The 20477-nt window shown below is 34.4% G+C and overlaps 3 protein-coding genes across 6 annotated transcripts; all 3 read right to left on the bottom strand.

Annotated features, from left to right (window-relative positions):
• Positions 1 to 59: 59 nt before the first annotated feature.
• Positions 60 to 14634, bottom strand: LOC117217049 (hemocytin). Its single transcript, XM_033464344.1, has 36 exons — positions 14441 to 14634; positions 14224 to 14373; positions 14028 to 14155; positions 13786 to 13945; positions 13575 to 13702; positions 13405 to 13500; positions 12952 to 13325; positions 12285 to 12864; positions 11921 to 12208; positions 11413 to 11843; positions 11075 to 11336; positions 10763 to 10993; positions 10473 to 10698; positions 10193 to 10398; positions 9745 to 10107; positions 9332 to 9670; positions 8914 to 9252; positions 8511 to 8845; positions 8217 to 8453; positions 7926 to 8139; positions 7540 to 7860; positions 7322 to 7444; positions 6968 to 7247; positions 6683 to 6892; positions 6247 to 6620; positions 5734 to 6174; positions 5470 to 5659; positions 5074 to 5405; positions 4836 to 4986; positions 4409 to 4773; positions 3894 to 4312; positions 3535 to 3833; positions 2832 to 3474; positions 2402 to 2741; positions 389 to 2341; positions 60 to 315 (listed from the first exon to the last, which is right to left on the bottom strand). Exons 1-36 carry the CDS (start codon positions 14539 to 14541, stop codon positions 125 to 127), a joined length of 11820 nt encoding a protein of 3939 aa, XP_033320235.1. The 5' UTR covers positions 14542 to 14634; the 3' UTR covers positions 60 to 124.
• A 593-nt stretch (positions 14635 to 15227) lies between these two features.
• On the bottom strand, positions 15228 to 17339 carry LOC117217056 (C1GALT1-specific chaperone 1-like). 3 transcript variants are annotated; one of them, XM_033464355.1, is made up of 5 exons: positions 17103 to 17339; positions 16020 to 17011; positions 15847 to 15945; positions 15644 to 15756; positions 15228 to 15568 (listed from the first exon to the last, which is right to left on the bottom strand). In XM_033464355.1, exons 2-5 carry the CDS (start codon positions 16831 to 16833, stop codon positions 15428 to 15430), a joined length of 1167 nt encoding a protein of 388 aa, XP_033320246.1. In that variant the 5' UTR covers positions 16834 to 17011; positions 17103 to 17339; the 3' UTR covers positions 15228 to 15427. The 3 variants fall into 3 exon arrangements, with proteins under 3 accessions (XP_033320246.1, XP_033320245.1, XP_033320244.1); XM_033464354.1 differs by having other exon boundaries at positions 15644 to 15945; positions 17084 to 17337; XM_033464353.1 differs by having other exon boundaries at positions 15644 to 15945; positions 17103 to 17337.
• Positions 17340 to 17526: 187 nt separating this feature from the next.
• On the bottom strand, positions 17527 to 19816 carry LOC117217059 (tumor protein p63-regulated gene 1-like protein). 2 transcript variants are annotated; one of them, XM_033464362.1, is made up of 6 exons: positions 19491 to 19816; positions 19176 to 19392; positions 18924 to 19100; positions 18709 to 18816; positions 18211 to 18344; positions 17527 to 18144 (listed from the first exon to the last, which is right to left on the bottom strand). In XM_033464362.1, the coding sequence occupies exons 1-6, from the start codon at positions 19603 to 19605 to the stop codon at positions 17957 to 17959; spliced, it is 939 nt and encodes a 312-aa protein (XP_033320253.1). In that variant the 5' UTR covers positions 19606 to 19816; the 3' UTR covers positions 17527 to 17956. The 2 variants fall into 2 exon arrangements, with proteins under 2 accessions (XP_033320253.1, XP_033320254.1); XM_033464363.1 differs by lacking the exon at positions 18709 to 18816 and having other exon boundaries at positions 19491 to 19815.
• Positions 19817 to 20477: the final 661 nt, after the last annotated feature.

Below are 20477 nucleotides of genomic sequence, written 5' to 3'. Positions count from 1 at the left end.
TGAAATATATATATGTATACACATACATATATGGATCCATCAATAAAGTCAACGAATAATATTTTTGTATTCTTGAGTGTATTTTAAAGCTTACATTTATACATCAATGTAATTATAATTATCTTTAGCTCTTTACTCCGCCTTTTCTTCCTTTGTAACCACTCCTACCAGATGTACAGGCTGAGCAGGTGCAAGAAACTGGCACAGCCACTTGTTTCTTGAATGTTCTGTAGTTTTCACAAGTCAGTTCAACAACTAGAGGTTTATACTCTGTTGGTTGACAACATTTGCAATTAGCTACTTGATTCCAATTCTCTGCAATTAAAAAAATAATATAATTATACAGTAGTTCTGGTATAAATTATATACTGTATTTGTTAAGACTTGCCTGTGTCGAAATAGGTGGTGGATTCACATTTACCACGACATTCTGTGACTCCATCAATGGGCTCTAAATTCTTGCAAATGCCATGTCCTCGATGCTTAATGTTAAACATACCAATAGTATTCTGTAGCTCTAAGACTTCAGCAGCACAAGAATCAACTTTTTGACTATACAATGTCAAATTGCACATTTTGCAACAATCCTGTGTGTAAATTGAGGTCACTGGACAATAAGTTATATCAGGACAGACTACAGAACTGCTGCTGATGACTAGTTGTTCTCCTTGATTCATACAAGTAAATGAAGTACAATTATCAGTAGAAAACCAGGTAGCACCTGGCTCATATAACATATCCCCAACCACGCAATAAGCCTGCCTACATTTTCCACAACATTCAGCCTCGTTCATTTCATATACCCAGCCAAGAGTACAATTTTTATTGCAAACTTCTATGTCTTTGTACTTTGTGACAACATCGTTCAACACACAGAATTCTGTAGTACATTTATCATCCAATAATTTCCACTTCTCTCCCGGTTTATATATGGTACCATTATAACGGCAGCCAGTTTTAATAAACTGTGGACAACACTGGCCTGCGATGTACTGCTTTTCTATCTCAAATTCAGCTTCTTCCCGAGCATCCATTTCTGGGCACTTCTGTGTGAAAGATTCTATGTAGATACTTTCATTGTTGGACTGGCAAGCGTACTTGGTACAGAAATCGGGAGAGAGCCATTCTTCGCCCACGTTTATCGTTTTATTGTTGACTATACAAGCTACTGGAATGCATCGTCCACAGCAAGTGGTGCTCCTATTATCCGTGGGCTGGTACTCAAAGCCAGGATCACAGGTTGTGATACATTCTTGGACCCTCACTTGTTTTTGTATCCCATTTTCATCCTTGATACACTTTATTAAAGTGCAACTGTCTTCAGGATTTGGTTGCCAAACATCACCAATATTGTATATCTCATCTCCATCCTTGCAAGCTGTTCTCTCGAAATTAGGACAGCATTTATCCTCTACAAGAACTTCTTCTACGACAAAGTCAGATATATCTGGATGGTCCACTGCTTTGAGACACTCTGTAGTAAAGCACTTCGGTGTGGGACCCGTTTCAGAAAATTCACAGATGCAGGAAGTGCATTTTCCATCCATCCACTTTTCACCAAGCTTCTTCGCCACTATGTGTTCCGACATTTCTATCTTACTCTCTGATTTAACATTATACAAACATAAATCTTTTGGTGGAACACACTTGTAAGTGGCACAGCAAACGTCCCACTTTACATCAGATTTCAGCTCATGATATTCTGGACAAGATGGTGCTGCAGGACAAGTCTTAGAATCGCAGATAGTCATAGATCTCGGACAGCAACCAGAAGTGTTTGTCACCTGCACGAATCCAGGTTCCAGCTCTTCGACTTCTAGTGCGACTTCGTTGAGGATAGGACATTCTGATGGTGGCACACATTCGCAGATGTATTTCTTGCATCCATCTGAATCTACAGATACCTTTACAGTTTGCCCATAGCCACACTCTGGAATTTGAGGTTCTTCAATGCAGAAGGGTGCCACAGTGGTTACTGTTTTTGGAATACAAACATATTTAGTACAACAAGATTCCTCTGTCCCATTAACGACTACAGGTGCCATGTTCTCTTCACAGATAGTGTCTATTGCTGGACATTCGGTTTTCTCGCAATTAATGCTCTTTCTATTGCAAGTGCACCTTGTGCAAACATCTGGGAACCATATGTCACCTTCAACGTGTCCTTCTTCATCACATAATAAACATTTTTCCTTTGGGATACAAGTATCATTATGAAAGACGAAGTTTGGAGGACAAAAACAACCTTCTTCATAATTCTTCGAACACGCGGTACTATTGATTTCGTTGATTGTATCGCAAGTCTCCTTACAAGTAAAACCACAAGGTTGATATACCAAGTCTAAAAACAAGATAGTATTTAAGTGATGAAATTTAATATAGATAAAAAAAAGAAACTTACGTGGAGGACAGAAGTGAGGACACATTTCACTACTTCTCCAGATTAGGCACACTCCCATCTGCTGACATTTCCTTGAATATGCTTCAAAACTATCACAATAGCTTCCTCCAGAACACATACTATCTTGACAGGCCATCAAATATGGCATTGGATCAACAAGATTATGACACATGTCAAAGTCCATTGTATCTAATAATTTCCTGCATGTAGCCTGATCTGTTGGTGATAGAACGCACTTGCTTTGATTAATGGAAACACACGTATTTGTGTCTATGTTGACACCACTTGGAGATTCTGTGACCAACCAGCTTGTACCAAAATCTTGCATATTGTCCGCGACCTATTTACCAATAAATTGAGATCATCAGTTTTTTTACTTTTCTATCTTTTCTTTGTTTCCCTGCTTATTGTATTAAGAAAATGATCATACTTGGCCATCTTGTTGCTTCAAATCATCTTCTGCCTCTGCATTGCAGTTACCACAGAGACCTTCTATAGCACCTCCAAAGATGTGAGAAGGAACAGTCAAGCTAAATGCAAAGTTCGGCTGGTAGCTGATGATCTCTAGTTGAATAGAAGGAATCAGTAACAGCAGCTTCTCCGAAGGTGTTTGTTCTAGAGTCAACCAAGGTGTATTGAAGGGGAATCCGTACACTTTCGAACCATTCAATTCCACTTCGAATTCCTGGGTAGGCACACCCTCCTTAATTTTAATTACATGATCCTGGTAAAGAACTATAATCGCCTCGGTACATATTCCAGTATCGCAAATTCTATTTGACACCAGAACCTGATAAGTGTGTTCTTCATTTCCCTTTGTGTTTTCAATAATATCTCTGGAGAGAATATATGTACAATTTCCATCGAATTTCACGTTTTTTCTATCGAAGGTGATGAATTTGGAGTTCCCTAACCATTCACAAATGCAATCCTTGCAATGTGTAGGAGGTACACATTTATCTCCATTGCGTACTGTACCCTCTGGGCAAAAGCAACCAGAGAAACATACTCCCTGCATTACTGGACAAGGGTCTATCTGCTGCAAGTTCTCGCAACTGATCTCACATTTGTTTCTGCAATGAAATTACTCATAGCAATATGTCGGACCATTTCATTCATTAATTTTAAAGTACCTAAAGCAATCTTTGTGAACAAAAGGCGGGGTGCAAGAGGTTGGACAATTGTGAGTGCTTCTCCAGATAGATAGATCCATAGTTAGATCACTAGCTTGACATTCAGTGATAAAACTAGTTAACAAACGGCAACGACAGTCGTTGTATGTGAAATTACTGCGCAGGCAGCTACACGTGCTCTCCATACAACTAGATACAAATTTTTCCAAATCCACAGTCTTTGAACATTCTGCCAAGGAGGTATCCTTCACTATATTACAGATTTTCCAGCTCTCTGCTTGCAAATCGTGTGGACAGACCTGGAAAATTAAACAAATTTAGAATAAGTATATTACTGATGTTAATTAACACTGTCGAACCTGTGGATCACATTCTGGTACTCCCTCCATGGCCCAACTGTTTCCAAATTCTACAGTGCTTCGAGCTTGACTTCCATCAGGCAATTCTTTATCATTCATGGAGTATCCATCGAAGTATCCGCACAAACCATCCACTCGTCGAGCCCATTTTGTGGAAATTCCTATTTTCACATTCGAATTTCGATCCCATATCACCCAAAACCCGTAGTTGTTGGATAATAAATATGTAATATCCCCTATGCTTGCTATCTTGAAGGAAGGAAAATTATTACTGATTCTAGCTATCTGCTTTTGTGTGAAACTGTAATCGTTAATGTCCACATGCATATCGGCGGGGTACAGAACAACTACATCTGCATCCAGAATCACAGCTAAGATCTTGATACACTGGCCAGTGTGTGAGTCACATTGTTTTTCCACTATAAAAAGTATAATTAAGATATCTTCCTAATAAATAATTTCATTTATTAATTCTAATGAAATTATATTATAATTTTGACACATAAAAGACTTACATGTAATGTACCATTTATTGGCAAACATATCCCTTGCTAGAATGTGATTGCAGATATCATATTTGTATTCCAGCTTGTCAAAAGTGCTGAACGTTCTTCCCGTCACATTGCAAACAGCTTCTATTGGTGGTGGAGGCTTACAAGTATATTTAGGACACTTCTCAAGCTTATACATGCTCATCTTTTCATAAACAACTGTGTAACCTGGTGGACAAGACACCTTTGGGCAGGTCTGAGGTACAGCCTGATTAAAAATTGGTAGTATTATAGGCACACAAGTAAACTGTGCACATTCTGTTTCACTTTTAATGTATTCATTATCTGTGTGTTTCGAATCATGATTCATAGACTTCCTGAAAGATTTCCTAAAAGAAGAGTTTGCATTAATCATTACTAAACCAACGTATTTAAAATTTTATAACAATACCTTAGTCCTTTCGTTCTCAATGAATTCATGCTTGAAGATTTTACTCCCTTTCCCATATGGGATCTGAGATAGTGTTGCCATTTTGTAGGCGTTTTTAAAACTATCTTGTATCCCAGTGGGCAGACAGGCTCTTGACACACGATTGGAGTAACTTCAACATTATAAAATGTTATATAGATCAAATTTTCCTCAATAAAAGTTTCATAAATGTAGCTGTTTTAAATCAATTTTTCAATACCTGAAGTTGGAGTAACTGTCGTACTTTCTATTTTCACTGTAGTAATTTCTTCATGTTTTATTGTAGTCTGTGAACAATTCTTTTCATCATCTGGACAATCCTGAATCCCATTACACCATGAATTCTCATCGATACAAACGTCACTAGTTGGGCAGTGACGTGTCCCACTTGGACAAGGTTTGCAAATGCAATTGCAGAGTCCGTTAACCACTGGTCTCATTTCTGGCTCTTGACAAGGTTTACACTTCATTGGCTGACAGAAAGAGGTACCACCCAAGGTGCATGTGCATTCTTGACAATTTTCACCCATATAAATTACGCCCACATTGTATCTAAAAAACGTTAACCTTGAAATTCGAGAAAAGAGACTGTGTATGAAAAAGGCGCGTTGCATACGTTATATGTTCAACTACACAAGGACATTCTTGTTGGGCAACACAAGTATCTCCATTCCACCAGAGTGATTCTGTGCATCTACAATTAACTTGATCTTCAAATGGTACTCCTTTGCACACATTGCATTTTTCTAACGTTTGTACCGTTGTTGGTGTTAATTCTAACTCTTCAGTGGTTGTTTTAATTGTAGCTATACAAATTAAATGTAATAAAGAACACAGAAGCAGAATTATTAATGTCCCAATTTATACAAGAGCTACTTACTATAGGGCAAGAAGCAGCCAAGGACTTCAAGTTTGAGACCTATCTGTTTGTGCCATTTAATTGGTTGCACCTTCAGATATCTTGCATTCAATGGTTTATCAAAGTAATTCTTCTTAACAGTGTCGGAGTCAAAATTACCTAAGAATTCTCTTTCCAAGCCATTCTCATCCATGACTGGGTTCCACTGATGATCATCACTGCTGTAAAACACTTTATAAACCGTTGTCCAGGTGTCATCGCTACCCTTAGTAGCGATGCCTGTTAAATTACGAGGCTCCAAGAAGTCAATCTTTACAAATTGGTATGGATTGTCTAGTTTCGGATGCCAGATGTTCGGGGAAGATAACTTTAAATTCGGTAATAAATCAGTAGAAGAAGAGGATACTGAGACTTGTTCAGGAAAGATTAAACCATTGTCTAGCCCCATTGCATCATCACATACTGGGAAAGAAATATAGAAAATAATATGATCTTATAATTTTATACATCTTGTTTTTATTTAAATCCAATTACCTGGTATTATGATCTTCTCTGTGATCATTGTAGTTGTTATTGGAACACTTCCTGTCACAGGTATAATGGTGCTTACCATTTCCTGGCAACCAAGCAATTCTACTTTCATGGCTATACCATTGTGCCAGGATAATGGATTGATACGAACTATTTTGGCTTCAATAGGCTTGTAAAACTTTTGTTCAACAGACTTAAATTGATCCACAGGTCCTCTGAATACTTGTGGTTCCTTTCTATCATCCATAACATAAGAAAACGAGTGACCATTTTCCGAAAATAGTACTTTGTAGCTAGTTACAAATTTATTTTCCATTGTACTGCCTTGAATGATGATTCCATAGATAGGTTCCGGGTTCTGGAACTTTATATCCAACCTAAAAATAATCAAATAATAAGATTAATCATTTCAATGGATAAGATGTAATTATGCACTTACCATTGATCAGTAGTGGTATATTCAGGCTCCCAAAATTTAGTATTCCCATTCAGTAGTGCATTTTCTGGTTGGAACTCGGAACTTTTAATACTACTAGCATTAAAAGAAACCTGATCGTTCAAATACTGAACCAAAGGAATAAAATTGTTGCTAACACAGTAAGCTGGTGGACTAACAGTACTTGACATTATGATCGTGAAAGCCTCAGTTCTTTAATACATAAAGATTATTAGTATTCCTATTATCAAAGAATTATAGCTTTTTAAAATTAATAAGTCTACTCACAAAAGTGTGGTTGGAAGAGTAGTTGCTTCTGTGGGTGGTTGGGTAATTGGTTTTTCAGTGGTTACCTTATTCGTTACACTAACGCATAATGATTTATCACAGGTGTAATAATTATTTATACACTGACAGATTTCACATTCTGATTCCTTTAGAATCGCACCAGAAATGACTGGATGCCCATTGTGGGATTTGCAGATACAGTCACTCTCGTCTACACATGTCAATGCATCTCTCCAGAACTCATTTGATGAACACTGTGGTTTATTCAATGGTATGCACCCTAATTTTTTAAATAATTCAATATTAATCTCAAAAAATTCTTTTTTTATTTAAAGTGTAATAAAAGTACTATACCTGGCACACAATCAGAAATACCATCACATTTCCCTTCCTTTATTAAGGTGTATTTATAGTAATCACAAACCTTGTTACAGTTAATAGCGCATTCGCTCCATGTCTCGCCCTCTTTACATGCTTCTGCAAAAGAATCTGTTTTTTACATATTTCTGCTCTTTTTATGGTACTAAAAATATTAGTAAAATATTTAAAAACTATTAGAAAATATATTATACTGGCTGTTATGTTTTTCTGTAAGGTAGTCGATGTGGTGCTCGTATATTTGGTCATGTTATTAGTTGTCCATTCAGTCGTATTTGGCATTGTCTGTTTCATCGAACACTCTGGTTTTACTGATATAACATTAGCTGGCCAGTCACAGACTTGTATCTGAGGATTGTAAAACATGTTTTCTCCGCAGGATTTCTCCACAAATTCATTGCCATTGAGTCCAGGGGTGCATTGATAAAATAGATGACAATTTGTGGGATGAGATTCGTATGGATGTTCCATATTGCACTCTTTGTATGTAGGTTTTTTGGTTGTACTTGGTATTTCTGTAATATGAATTGACTTTATCATTAGACTAAAATAATAATCTTGATGTTTCCCTGATACAGACCTGGTCCTCCAGCGGTAGTTGCTGAACACTGGCATAAAACACTGATTTCAAAGTCGATACAAGGAAGACCAGGTTGAGATTGGCAATAAAGACCATGTTCCAAACTGCACTCGACGTCCAAACCAGTTTCTTTTGGTGTTAAGTAATCATTTACTGATCTACACTTTATATCAACCATTTGGTTCTTGTTACATATAGCAGATCCTTTGTTCGCCTTTCAAAAATTATATAGTAATATAAGAGAGATGAAATAAAATAAATAAATGATTAAACAATATAATAAAGTATTACCAATTCTAAAGTTGAAGGTAAGGGTTCAATATCTTTAAATTTCTTCCCTTTAATTGCTGGATCCTGATTTATCCAAGCAGTCCAGCCATCTACACATTTCTGTGGTTCTTCTAGCGGTATAGTACTCGGCGCAGTGATAGTTGTACAAGGTTCTCCTTTGCATAACACTTTTCCACGACTACAGTAACACATCTGACAATTTTCATTCTTTACACTGTCACCCTCATAATAAATTACCTACAATATGAATTATCATTAGTGACAAAAGATATTTTAATCATTTCCTCAACATACCCCATTAATTTCAGTACAAGGTGTTTTACAAGTTTCTTTGGGAACGCATTCCGTGTAACTATCATTGCTATACACTTGATTCTGAGGACAAGATTTGACCAAACATCCTTCAACGCAAGTGTCTTGAGAACATAAATGAGCTTTATCCTTTAGAGTGATAAGATTATCGCAGGTTTCACGAGGACACGTTGTAATGCAAGGAGAATACGAGCTACATTTTTCATCACATTGTATGGGACAGAGTTCTTGACTGCGCCATTTTATGGGAACTCCTTTTGCATTACATTCCTGAGCGTATGCTGCCAAGGCAGTGCATAGACATTCGCAGTCTCCTCCTAAAATATGAAAAATACAGATATAGATAAAAACTTCTCTTATTTTTATAACTTAATATAACACTCACCTGTATCACAACTACAAGTATCATAAATGCAGTTGCGCACATAACTTTCGACCTCAACTTCGGAATGACAAGGATGAAAAACTGGTGATTTTAATATTCCACACTTTTGTACAGCCCATAAGTTCCTCTCTGGATGTTGCACACAAGGATCCAAGACATCTTTCGGCTCGGGACAGAACTCGTTCTTCTTCCAGGAATCTCCAAATAGATTAGCAGATACTTCTGAGATTCCACCTGAAGGAGTTTTGAAATCATCCTTGCTATTATCATTGTAATCACCACAGAGTCCTTTTGTGTGCCCCTTCCAACTAGGCTCTAATCTTACATACACTCTGGTGCCTGTAAATATCATCAAAGTTTTAAGAAAAATTCTAAAACAAGTATAACCAATGGAAAAATAGTGATCATATAGTGATACCTTTATCCCATTGTACAGTTAACCCCATATCTGGTACATCAATAAATGCAAATAGTCCAGCTTCTCTCATGGAGATCCTTTTAAAATTATCCGCTGGAAGTTCCTTTCCTCTAGTTAAAACAATTCTTTCTGAGTTTTGACCACTTCCAATGGTAAGAGTGATCGATTTAGAGCAGGATGTCCCGGTTGTTCCACAGGGGACATTCTGAATAGACACGTCGAAACAGTCTTCCTGGCTCAAAGAACCTTTCACAAACACGTAATCGCATATTCCTTCGAAATCGTAAAGCCTCCCATCAAATGTCTTATAATGAGAGTCTCCCCAAGCAGAACAAACTCCTAATAGAACAGAAGTTTCGATAATTAGATAAAATTGAATGTTTCATAGGGTAAAAAGACGTTTATAATGTTACCTGCACATGTCCTATCAGTGCATTTCCATGTTCCATTGATACACTTGCATGTATTGCAGTCGTTTTGTATAATAGATCCTTCTTCGTAGCTCTGACTTCCATGATGACATGAACAAGATTCCTCTTTGATGCATCTACCATCTGGCTCATCCAAAACATAACCAGGTTTGCAAATGCAGCCAGATTTACAGATTGACGGCTTCTGGACTGGTTTGTGCATATTATGACAGGTCCTAGGCTCTGCTGGTACACAGTCTGTAACTTCCTGATTATTGCTTGCCACACATGAGGCCAATAGGTCCTTGGTTGCTGGGTATTCTGCAATTTCATCTGGTGTGGCTTCCTGACAGCTCCAAATTCCACCTGTTTAAAGTAATTCATAAAACTATTTATAAAATTCAATTTAATATTAAAATCAAATATTTTTTAGATTTATAAAAGTCAATACCTGCACAGGTACAAAGTTCGAGTGCTTTATTTCCAGGTCTGACTTCTTTGTGCCCTGGACTAAACTCCAAGCCACCGTAAATGCATGGACACTGTCCAATTGGAATGCATTCCCCATGGATATCCAATGTTTCTCCCTCTGGGCAGTTACATCCCTCTACACATTCTTGTTTGCAGTCCTGATAAGAAGATATATCTCCACAAGATCTGGAAATATTGGAGATAACATTACAGATATCTTACATTTATTGGTATTTGATTAATTTTGAATTATGGCATGCCTGGTGCAACTATCTCCACAAATTTGATAAACTTGATTCCCTGGGCAATGAATTTTACATTCCTCTATGTTCTGATGCCATAAAAGCTTTATTCCAGCAGCTGCACAATCTTTGGCATATGCAGCCAACATAGGACAGAGACAGGATTCAAGTTCAACTTTACAAGAGCACATATCAAACAAACAGTCTCTGTAAAATGTATCCGGATCTACGTGCCAGTGGCAACCTGAAAAAGAGGATTATAAATAACCGAACTGGAAAATTTGTTAGACTAAATCTCGATACTCTACCAGCAAAGATATCACTGAATAAATAAGAACAATATTGCTTTGCAGTGGCTCGTTTTTGTGGATCAAGATCACAGGGATGATCCAATTCTTTGTCTGCGACATTGGGACAAAATTCATCACATTTCCATTTATTGGCAAAGGCAATTGCTGTGTTTTCAATGTCACCCTCTGGTGTAATGAAGTCGTCCTTCTGGTTCTCAGAAAATGTGCCACAAAGTCCCCTTGTATTGCCTAATAATCAATGTAGAAAATGGAAAATTTGATATAACGTTCTATTTAAATAAATTTAAAGAATAATGAAAATTAATTAACCATGGAATTCAGGAGGAGCATTAATATATACACGAGAAATTCCATCCCACCATATCTCCAAACCATTTGGCAATTGAACGATTAAAAATATACTGCTTGCAATGCGTATTCTAATTCCATGAATAAGTCTAGGAAATACTGTTAGATCATCTCCATTAATCAATACTTCCCTATGTTGCTTTAGCTTCATGCTAATGTCTTTGTAATTGATTGTGATAGTCTTTGTACAGGAAGGAGCTTCAGAAGGAATGTGTCCCATATTCTACAAATAAAATTACAATCATTTGATAATGAAATATATTAGAAAATATTAGAAATTAATAGTTTTATAAACAGACCTCCGATATTGCACCAGAACAGGGAACATTTTCACCTTCGATACTGTAATCATCACCCTTCATCAGATAATACTTGCATTTTCCCATAAAGTCATAATGTCTTCCATCAAAAGTAATATAATGGGGATCTCCCATGACAGCACACCTAGCACTGCATTTTGCTTGAGTACATATCCATTTTCCAGAAAAGCATGTACAGGTATTGCAATCCTTTTGTACACTCTCCCCAGGCTGAAACAATTTTCCACGCAGCTTGCAAGGGCATTCATCAGATTGAATGCATCTTCCTTCGTAAGCTACTGTTCCTTCCGGACAAAAACAACCCTCTTCGCAATCCATTGTAGTTGGTTTCTTTTCCTCTACTGTCCAGCAAGATGATTCTATTTTTGGACCACATGGCAGGTATATTCGTCCACTGCTACATATCATGGCTATAATATCATGAAATGATAGAAAATACTTTTTTCGTCAACAGCTTATACATTAAATTAAGAAGATTCTAACTTACGACAAATGTCATCATTCCTCCAACCAGATAGAGACACAACCTTTTTATGAGCACATTGCCTAACGTATACATTCATCGTATCACAGGCACATCTTTTTCTGTCACTGTCTAAGCAAGAACAGTAATCCCATACACAGGCTGTCTGCAGCTCAGGAATGTTAAGTGTGCTAGCACAAGCTTTAAATCGGCGATCAGAAAATAGTTTTGTACAAAATTCAATGGCTTCTTTGGTAATTAATGAATCAGATTCACAGGAGTGCTTAGTGTTTGGATATTCGTCGCACATTTCTGAAAGAATTAAATGAACTGTAGATATTAATAACTAAAAAAATTTATCTTTGACTGTAGAGTAAGAAAATGATACCTCCAATATTTTCTGTCCGCCAAGAAGTAGCAAATGATGCAACACTTTTAGTATGTTCTCCATTCTTACTTATTAAATCGTCACTTTTATCGCCATTCATGTTACCGCATAGTCCGGTCGTTTTATTCCACATATTTTCTAGAGCTTCAACTTGTAACATCAGAGCACCATCCCATTTCAACTGAATTCCCAAAGAGTCCAAAGTTATCACAATGAAATGTGCAGACATTTCAGCTCTCAATGCAGAGAGTTGTGCTGGAATTGGAAGCTGGTGCTTTCGAGTTCTAAATTCTGGAACGCCGTCTTCATTTCGCAACAAAATGTATTCTTTGTCCTGGATGAAAATTCTGATAATCCTGAAACAGTCCTGATTTTTGCAAGTTGGACTGTTGTCCACAGTTACAGTGAACAGTCTGTTCTGTGCTTCCTGTACTAAGATATGAGAACATCCACTATCGAAGCTGAAAACATTGTCATCAAAGGTTTTGTAGTGCACTCCACCCCATGTGAAGCAGGTTTTTGGAACTGGTTTCTTCTCTTCAATAAACAACAGGTTATTCTCCGGTGGATTAAACATCATCTAACATTAATCAAAGTATAATACAGTATAATACAGTAATACAAATGTTTCATATTCAATTTTAAACCGCTGGTCTTAAATTATTACCGTATTCGTGACCATATTGGATTCATGATTGCTATAATGTTGTGTGAGCCCATAATTTCCTTGTAACAATGGTAACTGGTTTGTATGGGATTTGAAAGTATTCTGGTAGGTCCAAGTATGATTAGTCTCCTTAACATAAGAATTATACGTTGTCCCCAAAGAAATTATATTCATATTATCACCGTAGTTACATTGGGGAATTGGTTGAGGTGAAAAGACACCTGTTTCATAGTTGCAAATATATGCAGAAGCTGAAGGGAACTCAAATTCTATCCCATCAGGACATCTTATGATACATGAATAAGTATCATCAACACTTGTGCAGGAAAAGCCTCCATTAAAACCCATTTTCTCCCCATTGCAATTATCAGTAGCTATATCAGAATTATAATCAATCAATTACTTAGATTAAATAATGTTACTTTATTAAAATAAACAAATTATTATACTTACAATATTGACACTGGGGTCCTTTGAATGCTTGAGGACATTGGCAAAAATTGGATGGGAGACAATTGCCACCATTCTGACAAGGTGGATCACACACAGCTATAATAAACAATCTTTATATATGTGATAATAAATTTAATATTTAAATTACAAATTGAGGATTAAAAACATACGTTCACAGTCAGGTATGGAGACCCAGTCTTCCCTGGTGGGCTTCCAATTTCCATTCTTGCACATAAGATTAGTGACTGAGGTGCCATCCGGGAACGTAAAATTCTTCATACAGGATATGGTACATGATCTAATAAAACAAATATTGGAACAATTAAATATTTAATATGGATATTTTAAGTACAATATAGTTCAACATTTTTAAGATCATACTGTGAGTTGCACTTCTTATGTGCATTAAGTATTGGAGCAGGGAAATTTAGACACGGTTTGTTCTCAAATTGACACTGTGGTCCAGTGAAGTCCTCGGGACAATTGCATTGATGGGGTGCGACACATATTCCGTTGTTCAAACACTCTGGTATACAAATTGCTGAAAATATAAAAATACATTTATCTTGCGCATATTATACTTTTTACACCAAAGAAATTGATCATCTTCGAATAAAACTCACGTTCACAGTGAGGAATAGAGTCCCAATCTGTGCCATAAATATGCCATTCCTCATTCATACATGTTATAGCTAATCTTGTTACTCCGTTTGGAAATTCGTAATCACGTTTACAAGTTGCAATACATCCACTATAAATAAAAATTGGTAAATATATGTAACACTTCAAGATATCATCCATTAAACAATAAAAAATCACCTGTCTATAGAGCAAATTATTTCACCATGTATGGGTGGATCTGGTTTCTTACTGCAACCTCCTGGAAATATAGGCAATTTCCTTTTACTCTTTGTGCTCTTCACACTCTCATAGACATGTTTTAGAGAGTCATTTAGTGAGATAGTAGCGCTGAAGAATTTAAATATCAATTAGATTTAGTCTTAAAAACCCCGAGAAAAAGTAAAGAATCACTTACTCTGTTATAGCAGAAAATTCCGATAGATTATCACCGATAATTAGTTGATTACAGATCGTAGTAATTATAGCAATGTTAAGAAATGCTTTCCATAGCACCATGTTGAAGTATCTACTTTTATAACATGCTTGTTAAAAAGAAATGCTTACGTGAAACGCTATTCGCAAGTCTTCTCTTACCAAATATACGAATTAATACATTTCTACTTTTATATAGCCACCTCCAGGAGGAAGCGGATAACCGATAACTGAAATCTTACTTGATAAATTAATTCGACGAAATAATATGTCATTAGTGGGATTTATATCGTGTCAAGGATTCATGCCTGGGATTCGTGAATTAACAAAACTTTGCTTCTAAAAAATTACACATTTATTATTACAAAATTAAATGATTTACACGATAATTATCAAATGAGAATAAACATTAAAATGTATATATATGTATATTATCAGGTACTCTAATAGTTCACTTACAGCTAAAAATAATTCTTTAGAACACCTTGCATATCCATCTTCCCTAGCCAGAAATAAATCATTCACATAGAAAAGCATGAGGATTCATTGTTCCAGTATTCTTAACATATATTTAAAATTGGAGTTGTGATTTGATTACCGAGGTCATTACAAGCGTTAATGAGTTCTTAATTAGTCAGATAAGGCAACAATGGCGTAACAAGGGAAACAGTTATCAAACAACACTACTCCGTCATTCCCACATTTGTCATATCAATATAACTCATTAATAAACTGTAAAACCTGATAACCATTTCAAGTTTTTAACAACATCATTCTATAAAAATTCAATGTTTATTCACAATCAGTTTCAAACAATTTCAACAATTATTAAACTATCTAACATAGATAACATTATTGTACTTTAAAATTATTAAAATATGATATTACTTGATATAAAATATCTTTAAAAAATCTTCAGTCAGTATAAAACATATAAAAATCATATATGAATGATTTATTTAAATTTATCTTAGTCATTAGCCTGATAATTTTTACTAATTAATTGTCCTGGTTCAGAATATTTTGCATGCCATATCTCGTAGTACACCTCGCTAGAAATGTTATTTAAATTTGTAATATTAAACTCTTCTTCCAACGCAACTCTCCAGACCTGAAAATAGAAATATTTAGTTAATTCTAAGTTCTTCCTTATCATAATACATTCATAATAAAATAATAATCATACATCCTTGTCAGATATGGATATTGCTGCTTTTCTACTTCCAAAAACAGCTTCCCTCTTTAAGACATGAAAATGATATAATAAATAATTCAATGTGTGCATTTTTTCTGATTCTCCTACATTAAAAGTAACAGACATAAATGAGCAGCATTCGTTTTTTACTGGGTATAATGCACGAGTCCAATAAACACCAGTCTTAACACCACCCCATAATAAAGATTGCAAAGAGTATCCATGAAAGGTTCCCCTTAAATACTGGTCCCTTGTATCAGAAGGATAAATTCCCATAGACGCCAAATGTTTAGCTGAAAACAATTAAAAACTGCAGTTTAATTATAGTTTTGTAGATAAGGAATATCAGGAGTGATAAAAAATTTACCGAGATAATAATCTTCCTGTTTCCAATATTTGCCACTGATTACACATTTTTCTGAGTTATCAAACATTTTAATTAGCTTCCTAAGCACTCCCACACTAATTACATATCCAGCATCAGCTACATTATAAGATTGACCCCAGAGAGTAACTGCATGACCCAAATAATGATTCTGAGTGTGATTTAATGGGCCAAGCATGTACCGCAAATTTTCAAGAACCACTAATGTGTCATCTTTTACAAAGATAAGCCATTCTAACGTTTCACTGCTCTTCCACACATACTTGAAGGCTTCACATAAAAGTTGCCATGAAGATACTAATTTTATATCAAAATTTATAATAGGCATTTTAGGATCTTTCACTTGACCAAAGAAATATATCTTGTTACAATGTTTTCCCCAAGTATCCTGGATAGATCTAGCCAATTTAACTTTTTTTACAAATACAATACAAGTGATGTGAATATTTGACTTCAACCACTCTGCTTCTGATTCTTCCCTACTTTCAGGTCCATAAAGATAAGTATCCATATCAATATTTTTTGACCTCAGTTTTCTATTATTCAACCATTTACTATATGTCATGTTTGTTGAATCTTTCCAACTCTGTATAACAGTCTCTTGCTTGATCCATGTATCAGACATGAACCATTTAAGATCATTTCTGTTTGTAGAGTACAAATTTAATGATGATTTCTGACAAATGGAAATATTGTTAAATAAATCTTGAGCAGCAAATAAGATCAGAGCAAGGAGAGAGCCGATTCCGAATCCAATTAGAAACACAGGCCACAGTTTAAGACGGTAGAGATACATCTTATAGTTTTGACACTGATCTGTAATACTGCATTTCTATCATAGAGCTTTTTCCTCTGAAATAGCTATGATCTAATAACATTAATTGACTCTCGTTGAACTCGCAAATGGTTGATTGCATTAGATCATTCCAATCATGAATTCTGCATCTTATAAATCATATTTGTGTCTAAAGGATCTACAAATAAAAATAACAAGGTATGTATTATTATAAAAGTTATAGAAAAAATTGTTTAAAATATATACTTACATTTATTTATATTACTTACTGATAAAAAACGATCGAGTGCGCTAGGTGACCTGATATTATGTAGATTTTGTTATTTCATAAATATTGCTATTTTCTTGTAATTTTGCAATTTTATTAATTTTGTATAACCTTTCGTTTATGTAACTGTATTAAAACTGAACGATATAATGAATTAGGTCAACAGGTGGTGTTATGTACCTAATACATTTGAACATAACCAACTAGTAATATGTTTTCCAAATAAAATATTTCATATCTCAATATTTTTTCTGTAGATAATATTTGATGTAAAATAAGATCACTGTTGTCTTTCAAAAATTATTTTTTACATATAAATTTTTATTTCTAATATTATTCTCTATTATTAGCATTGATATTATTTCGAAACAATTAAAAAAATTTATTAAATGGTAAAGGATAATAAAAGAAGTTTTTCTGTTACATGTTAAGGAAGAACTATCTTTATTTATTATTATCTTTATATATATTATAGAAAGGTTAAGCGCCTTGTCTTTACAATACGGAATTATAAAACATAGTTTTATATCTAGAAAATGTAAACGAATTATTTTAACGCGATGTTTAATATCTAGTTTTAGCATTCTGTTTGCCAGGTACTGAGTGAAAATGTTTGTATTATACGCCGTAGAATTATATACGATATGCTTAATAGTATTTCACAATAGAATCTTTGAAAAGTAAATAGAGATCTATTTGAGAGTTCTGTTATGTGGATAAAATACAATTGTATCGCTAATTTTAGTATTTCATTATAAATATCATAAAATTTATAAATAGGAGTTTTGAGCTTTGGAAATTGGAATGTGAATTTTAGAGAAATCAAACACAAATTTCAATTTCTTATAAACTAGATTAAAAACTGACTTTACCACGAATTTTATAGAAACCTAATCCATTTCTGTTATGTACTAAGGCACCTACACCAAAGTAGTTTTCTATGATAATAAGACCATTTCTTGTAATGCAGTCTGAAGGCAAGAAATTTTTAATCAATGACTGTAAACCTTCAACATTAAACCTTGCTTTCTCTACTTCTGATCCTACAAATAGCATCAAAGTTTTACAAATAAGTAATTGATATAATTGCACAAATAAAGTAAATTTACCTTTGTACCAAAATAACGGATGACTAGCATAAGTAAGCCATGGTATATCCTTTGCAAATGGATTCCATTTCTTAGTTAATGGTACTGGATTGCCTTTGTTCCACATCAGTCTTATCCCAGACATGTGCCTTTTTCTGGAAAGTCAATTTTAATTTTATACAGTAATTACAAATGAACTACTATCAGAATTATTATTATACATATAGCAATATTTAAAAATAAATATATATATACTTGAAACTAGACAATAAAACATAAGTATTACATTATTTACCAAAGCAACAGTCTGCAAGCATAAGTGTGAATATTAACTAAATGAAATAAACAGTTCTATTATATAATTTGCATTTCACTTAAAATGAAATTATTTGAAGGTGCCTACATGTATTTAACACATACGAGAACGATAATACTATTAACAGAAATCAATAAAAATGGAACAAAACATTCTTTTTTTTTTAAATAATTGTCTCTGTTCTACGTAATAGCTCAGTGTACCTAGGTTCAAACTGTGCAAAATCTGTACAAGAGACAAGAGTAGACCACTCTTGACGGCCTGCGTAATGAAATATTGACGATACACCCTCTGCCAATCCATTTAATCGTCTAAAAATCGTTCATAAATTTGTAAACAATACAAACTAACTGTGATTCATTTTTCACCTATAATTAGATGGTAATTTTTATTGTGAAAACTTCACGATGATACTTACGGCGCTAAAGACGAAGGAGGATAAACTAATTCGCCCGAGATGAGCGTATCAATTTGCAACAAAGGTATCCGGTTGTACTCTAATATCTTTAAAGAGATGAAGTCATACTTTATTGAATAAATAGCTTTTTTTGAAAGTATTACCAATCTTTCTTTCTCAATATCCCACAGACTTATTCTACAAATATGTCCTAATATTAATCGTCATATTATATAATAATAAAACAAGATGTATATACATTAAGTCTCCTACTCTGTCAACAGCCAGCTTCCAATAATATCGTTTTCCTCTTCATTTATTAAACTCTCTTGGCAATCTTTTAGCGCTCTGTCAACAACTTCGTTTCTGTCAGAGAAAAAAGAGTGAATATCTATATGTTTGAAAGGGATATTAGACAAGTCCTTCGATGATGGAACTTCACTTGAAGTATATGTCTTATTCTCTCTGTTCTTCTTTGCAGTATCAGCTCCTTTTTATTAACAATTACAAAAAATGTTTTTAACACGTTAATCTCATTAAGATATCAAATAGAAAAACATTGTGACTCCCAATATGTAAAATACCAACCAACAGGAACAGTGTTCTGACTATTCAACTCATTGACATCGAGTTCTTTGGTGATTTCTAGCGTAGCTGTTTCAAAATTTCCCGCGGGTCCTTCATCGAAATACGTTTCATCCATCGTTTATAGGTTATGGCTCTCCTGTCTGATCAAAAAATTCCGTTGTTTTTCGTTGTTCACGATATCAGAGTTAGATAATTCTCGGAATACGGCTAAAACAATATTTTCTTTCGACCAACAACTTTTGTAATGTTAATAAAACGTATCCGTCCGATAAATTCTCAGAAACAGTTTGACATTTCAAGTGTTCCCGAAAGGCGCCATGTTTATGAAATTTATCATTGATAACGTTATCAAAAGATAGCAAAGAATTTGTTATCATCATTTCTGTATTTTAAAGAATGTTAATATTGCTTATATTTGAAAAATGAGTAGAAAAATATTCCAAGGTTCTCAGATATTTTTATAAATTATTATATATATCTAGACTGCAGATTTTTATGCATTTATAGGAAATTTGAAAGTGCAAAATTCTATAGAATGCAGTATAATATGCATTATAATATGACAAAATATATAAAATATTTAAAGTATAGTGCTTTCTATAACACCTGGTAGTTAGAACAATTTTATATCTAGATACTATGTTTTTAATCATATAATCAGAAATATGAATTTGCATAAAAACCCACAGTTTACTGACAACAAAAAACAGCGATTATCGAACAAAATAGGAGTTCTTTATTAAATATCATTGACAACGTGAAAATCTCAAGGTATAACAAATCTAGACAATCGTTGTATATAATTAATTTATACATCGCTAATACGTCAATTCTTATTCGTTTAATTATACATTTATATATATACATATATTCGAACTGTACAAAACATCAGCCTTATAAAAACCAAATCTGTATAGAGCTGATGATTTTGAATTTTACAATGTCTGTACAAGTTTTGTTTTTAAACTACCTTCTTTTTTACCTTAT

Source organism: Bombus bifarius, unplaced genomic scaffold (genome assembly GCF_011952205.1).
Source record: "Bombus bifarius isolate JDL3187 unplaced genomic scaffold, Bbif_JDL3187 scf7180000007974, whole genome shotgun sequence".
Lineage (NCBI taxonomy): Eukaryota > Metazoa > Arthropoda > Insecta > Hymenoptera > Apidae > Bombus > Bombus bifarius.
The sequence above is the reverse complement of the archived record's forward strand: the minus strand, read 5'-3'. Positions and strand labels throughout refer to the sequence as shown.

Coding starts and splice junctions, on each gene's coding strand:
- LOC117217049 (XM_033464344.1), bottom strand. CDS start 14,541: ATGGTGCTATGGAAAGCATTTCTTAACATTGCTATAATTACTACGATC. Junction 13,326..13,404: donor AGGACCCCAGTGTCAATATT/GTAAGTATAATA, acceptor ATTCTGATATAG/CTACTGATAATTGCAATGGG. Junction 6,893..6,967: donor ACTCTTCCAACCACACTTTT/GTGAGTAGACTT, acceptor TATGTATTAAAG/AACTGAGGCTTTCACGATCA.
- LOC117217056 (XM_033464354.1), bottom strand. CDS start 16,833: ATGTATCTCTACCGTCTTAAACTGTGGCCTGTGTTTCTAATTGGATTC. Junction 15,946..16,019: donor ACAGGAAGATTATTATCTCG/GTAAATTTTTTA, acceptor AATTGTTTTCAG/CTAAACATTTGGCGTCTATG. Junction 15,569..15,643: donor TATCCATATCTGACAAGGAT/GTATGATTATTA, acceptor TTCTATTTTCAG/GTCTGGAGAGTTGCGTTGGA.
- LOC117217059 (XM_033464362.1), bottom strand. CDS start 19,605: ATGGATGAAACGTATTTCGATGAAGGACCCGCGGGAAATTTTGAAACA. Junction 18,817..18,923: donor CCTCCTTCGTCTTTAGCGCC/GTAAGTATCATC, acceptor AACGATTTTTAG/ACGATTAAATGGATTGGCAG. Junction 18,345..18,708: donor TTTGCACAGTTTGAACCTAG/GTACACTGAGCT, acceptor TTGACTTTCCAG/AAAAAGGCACATGTCTGGGA.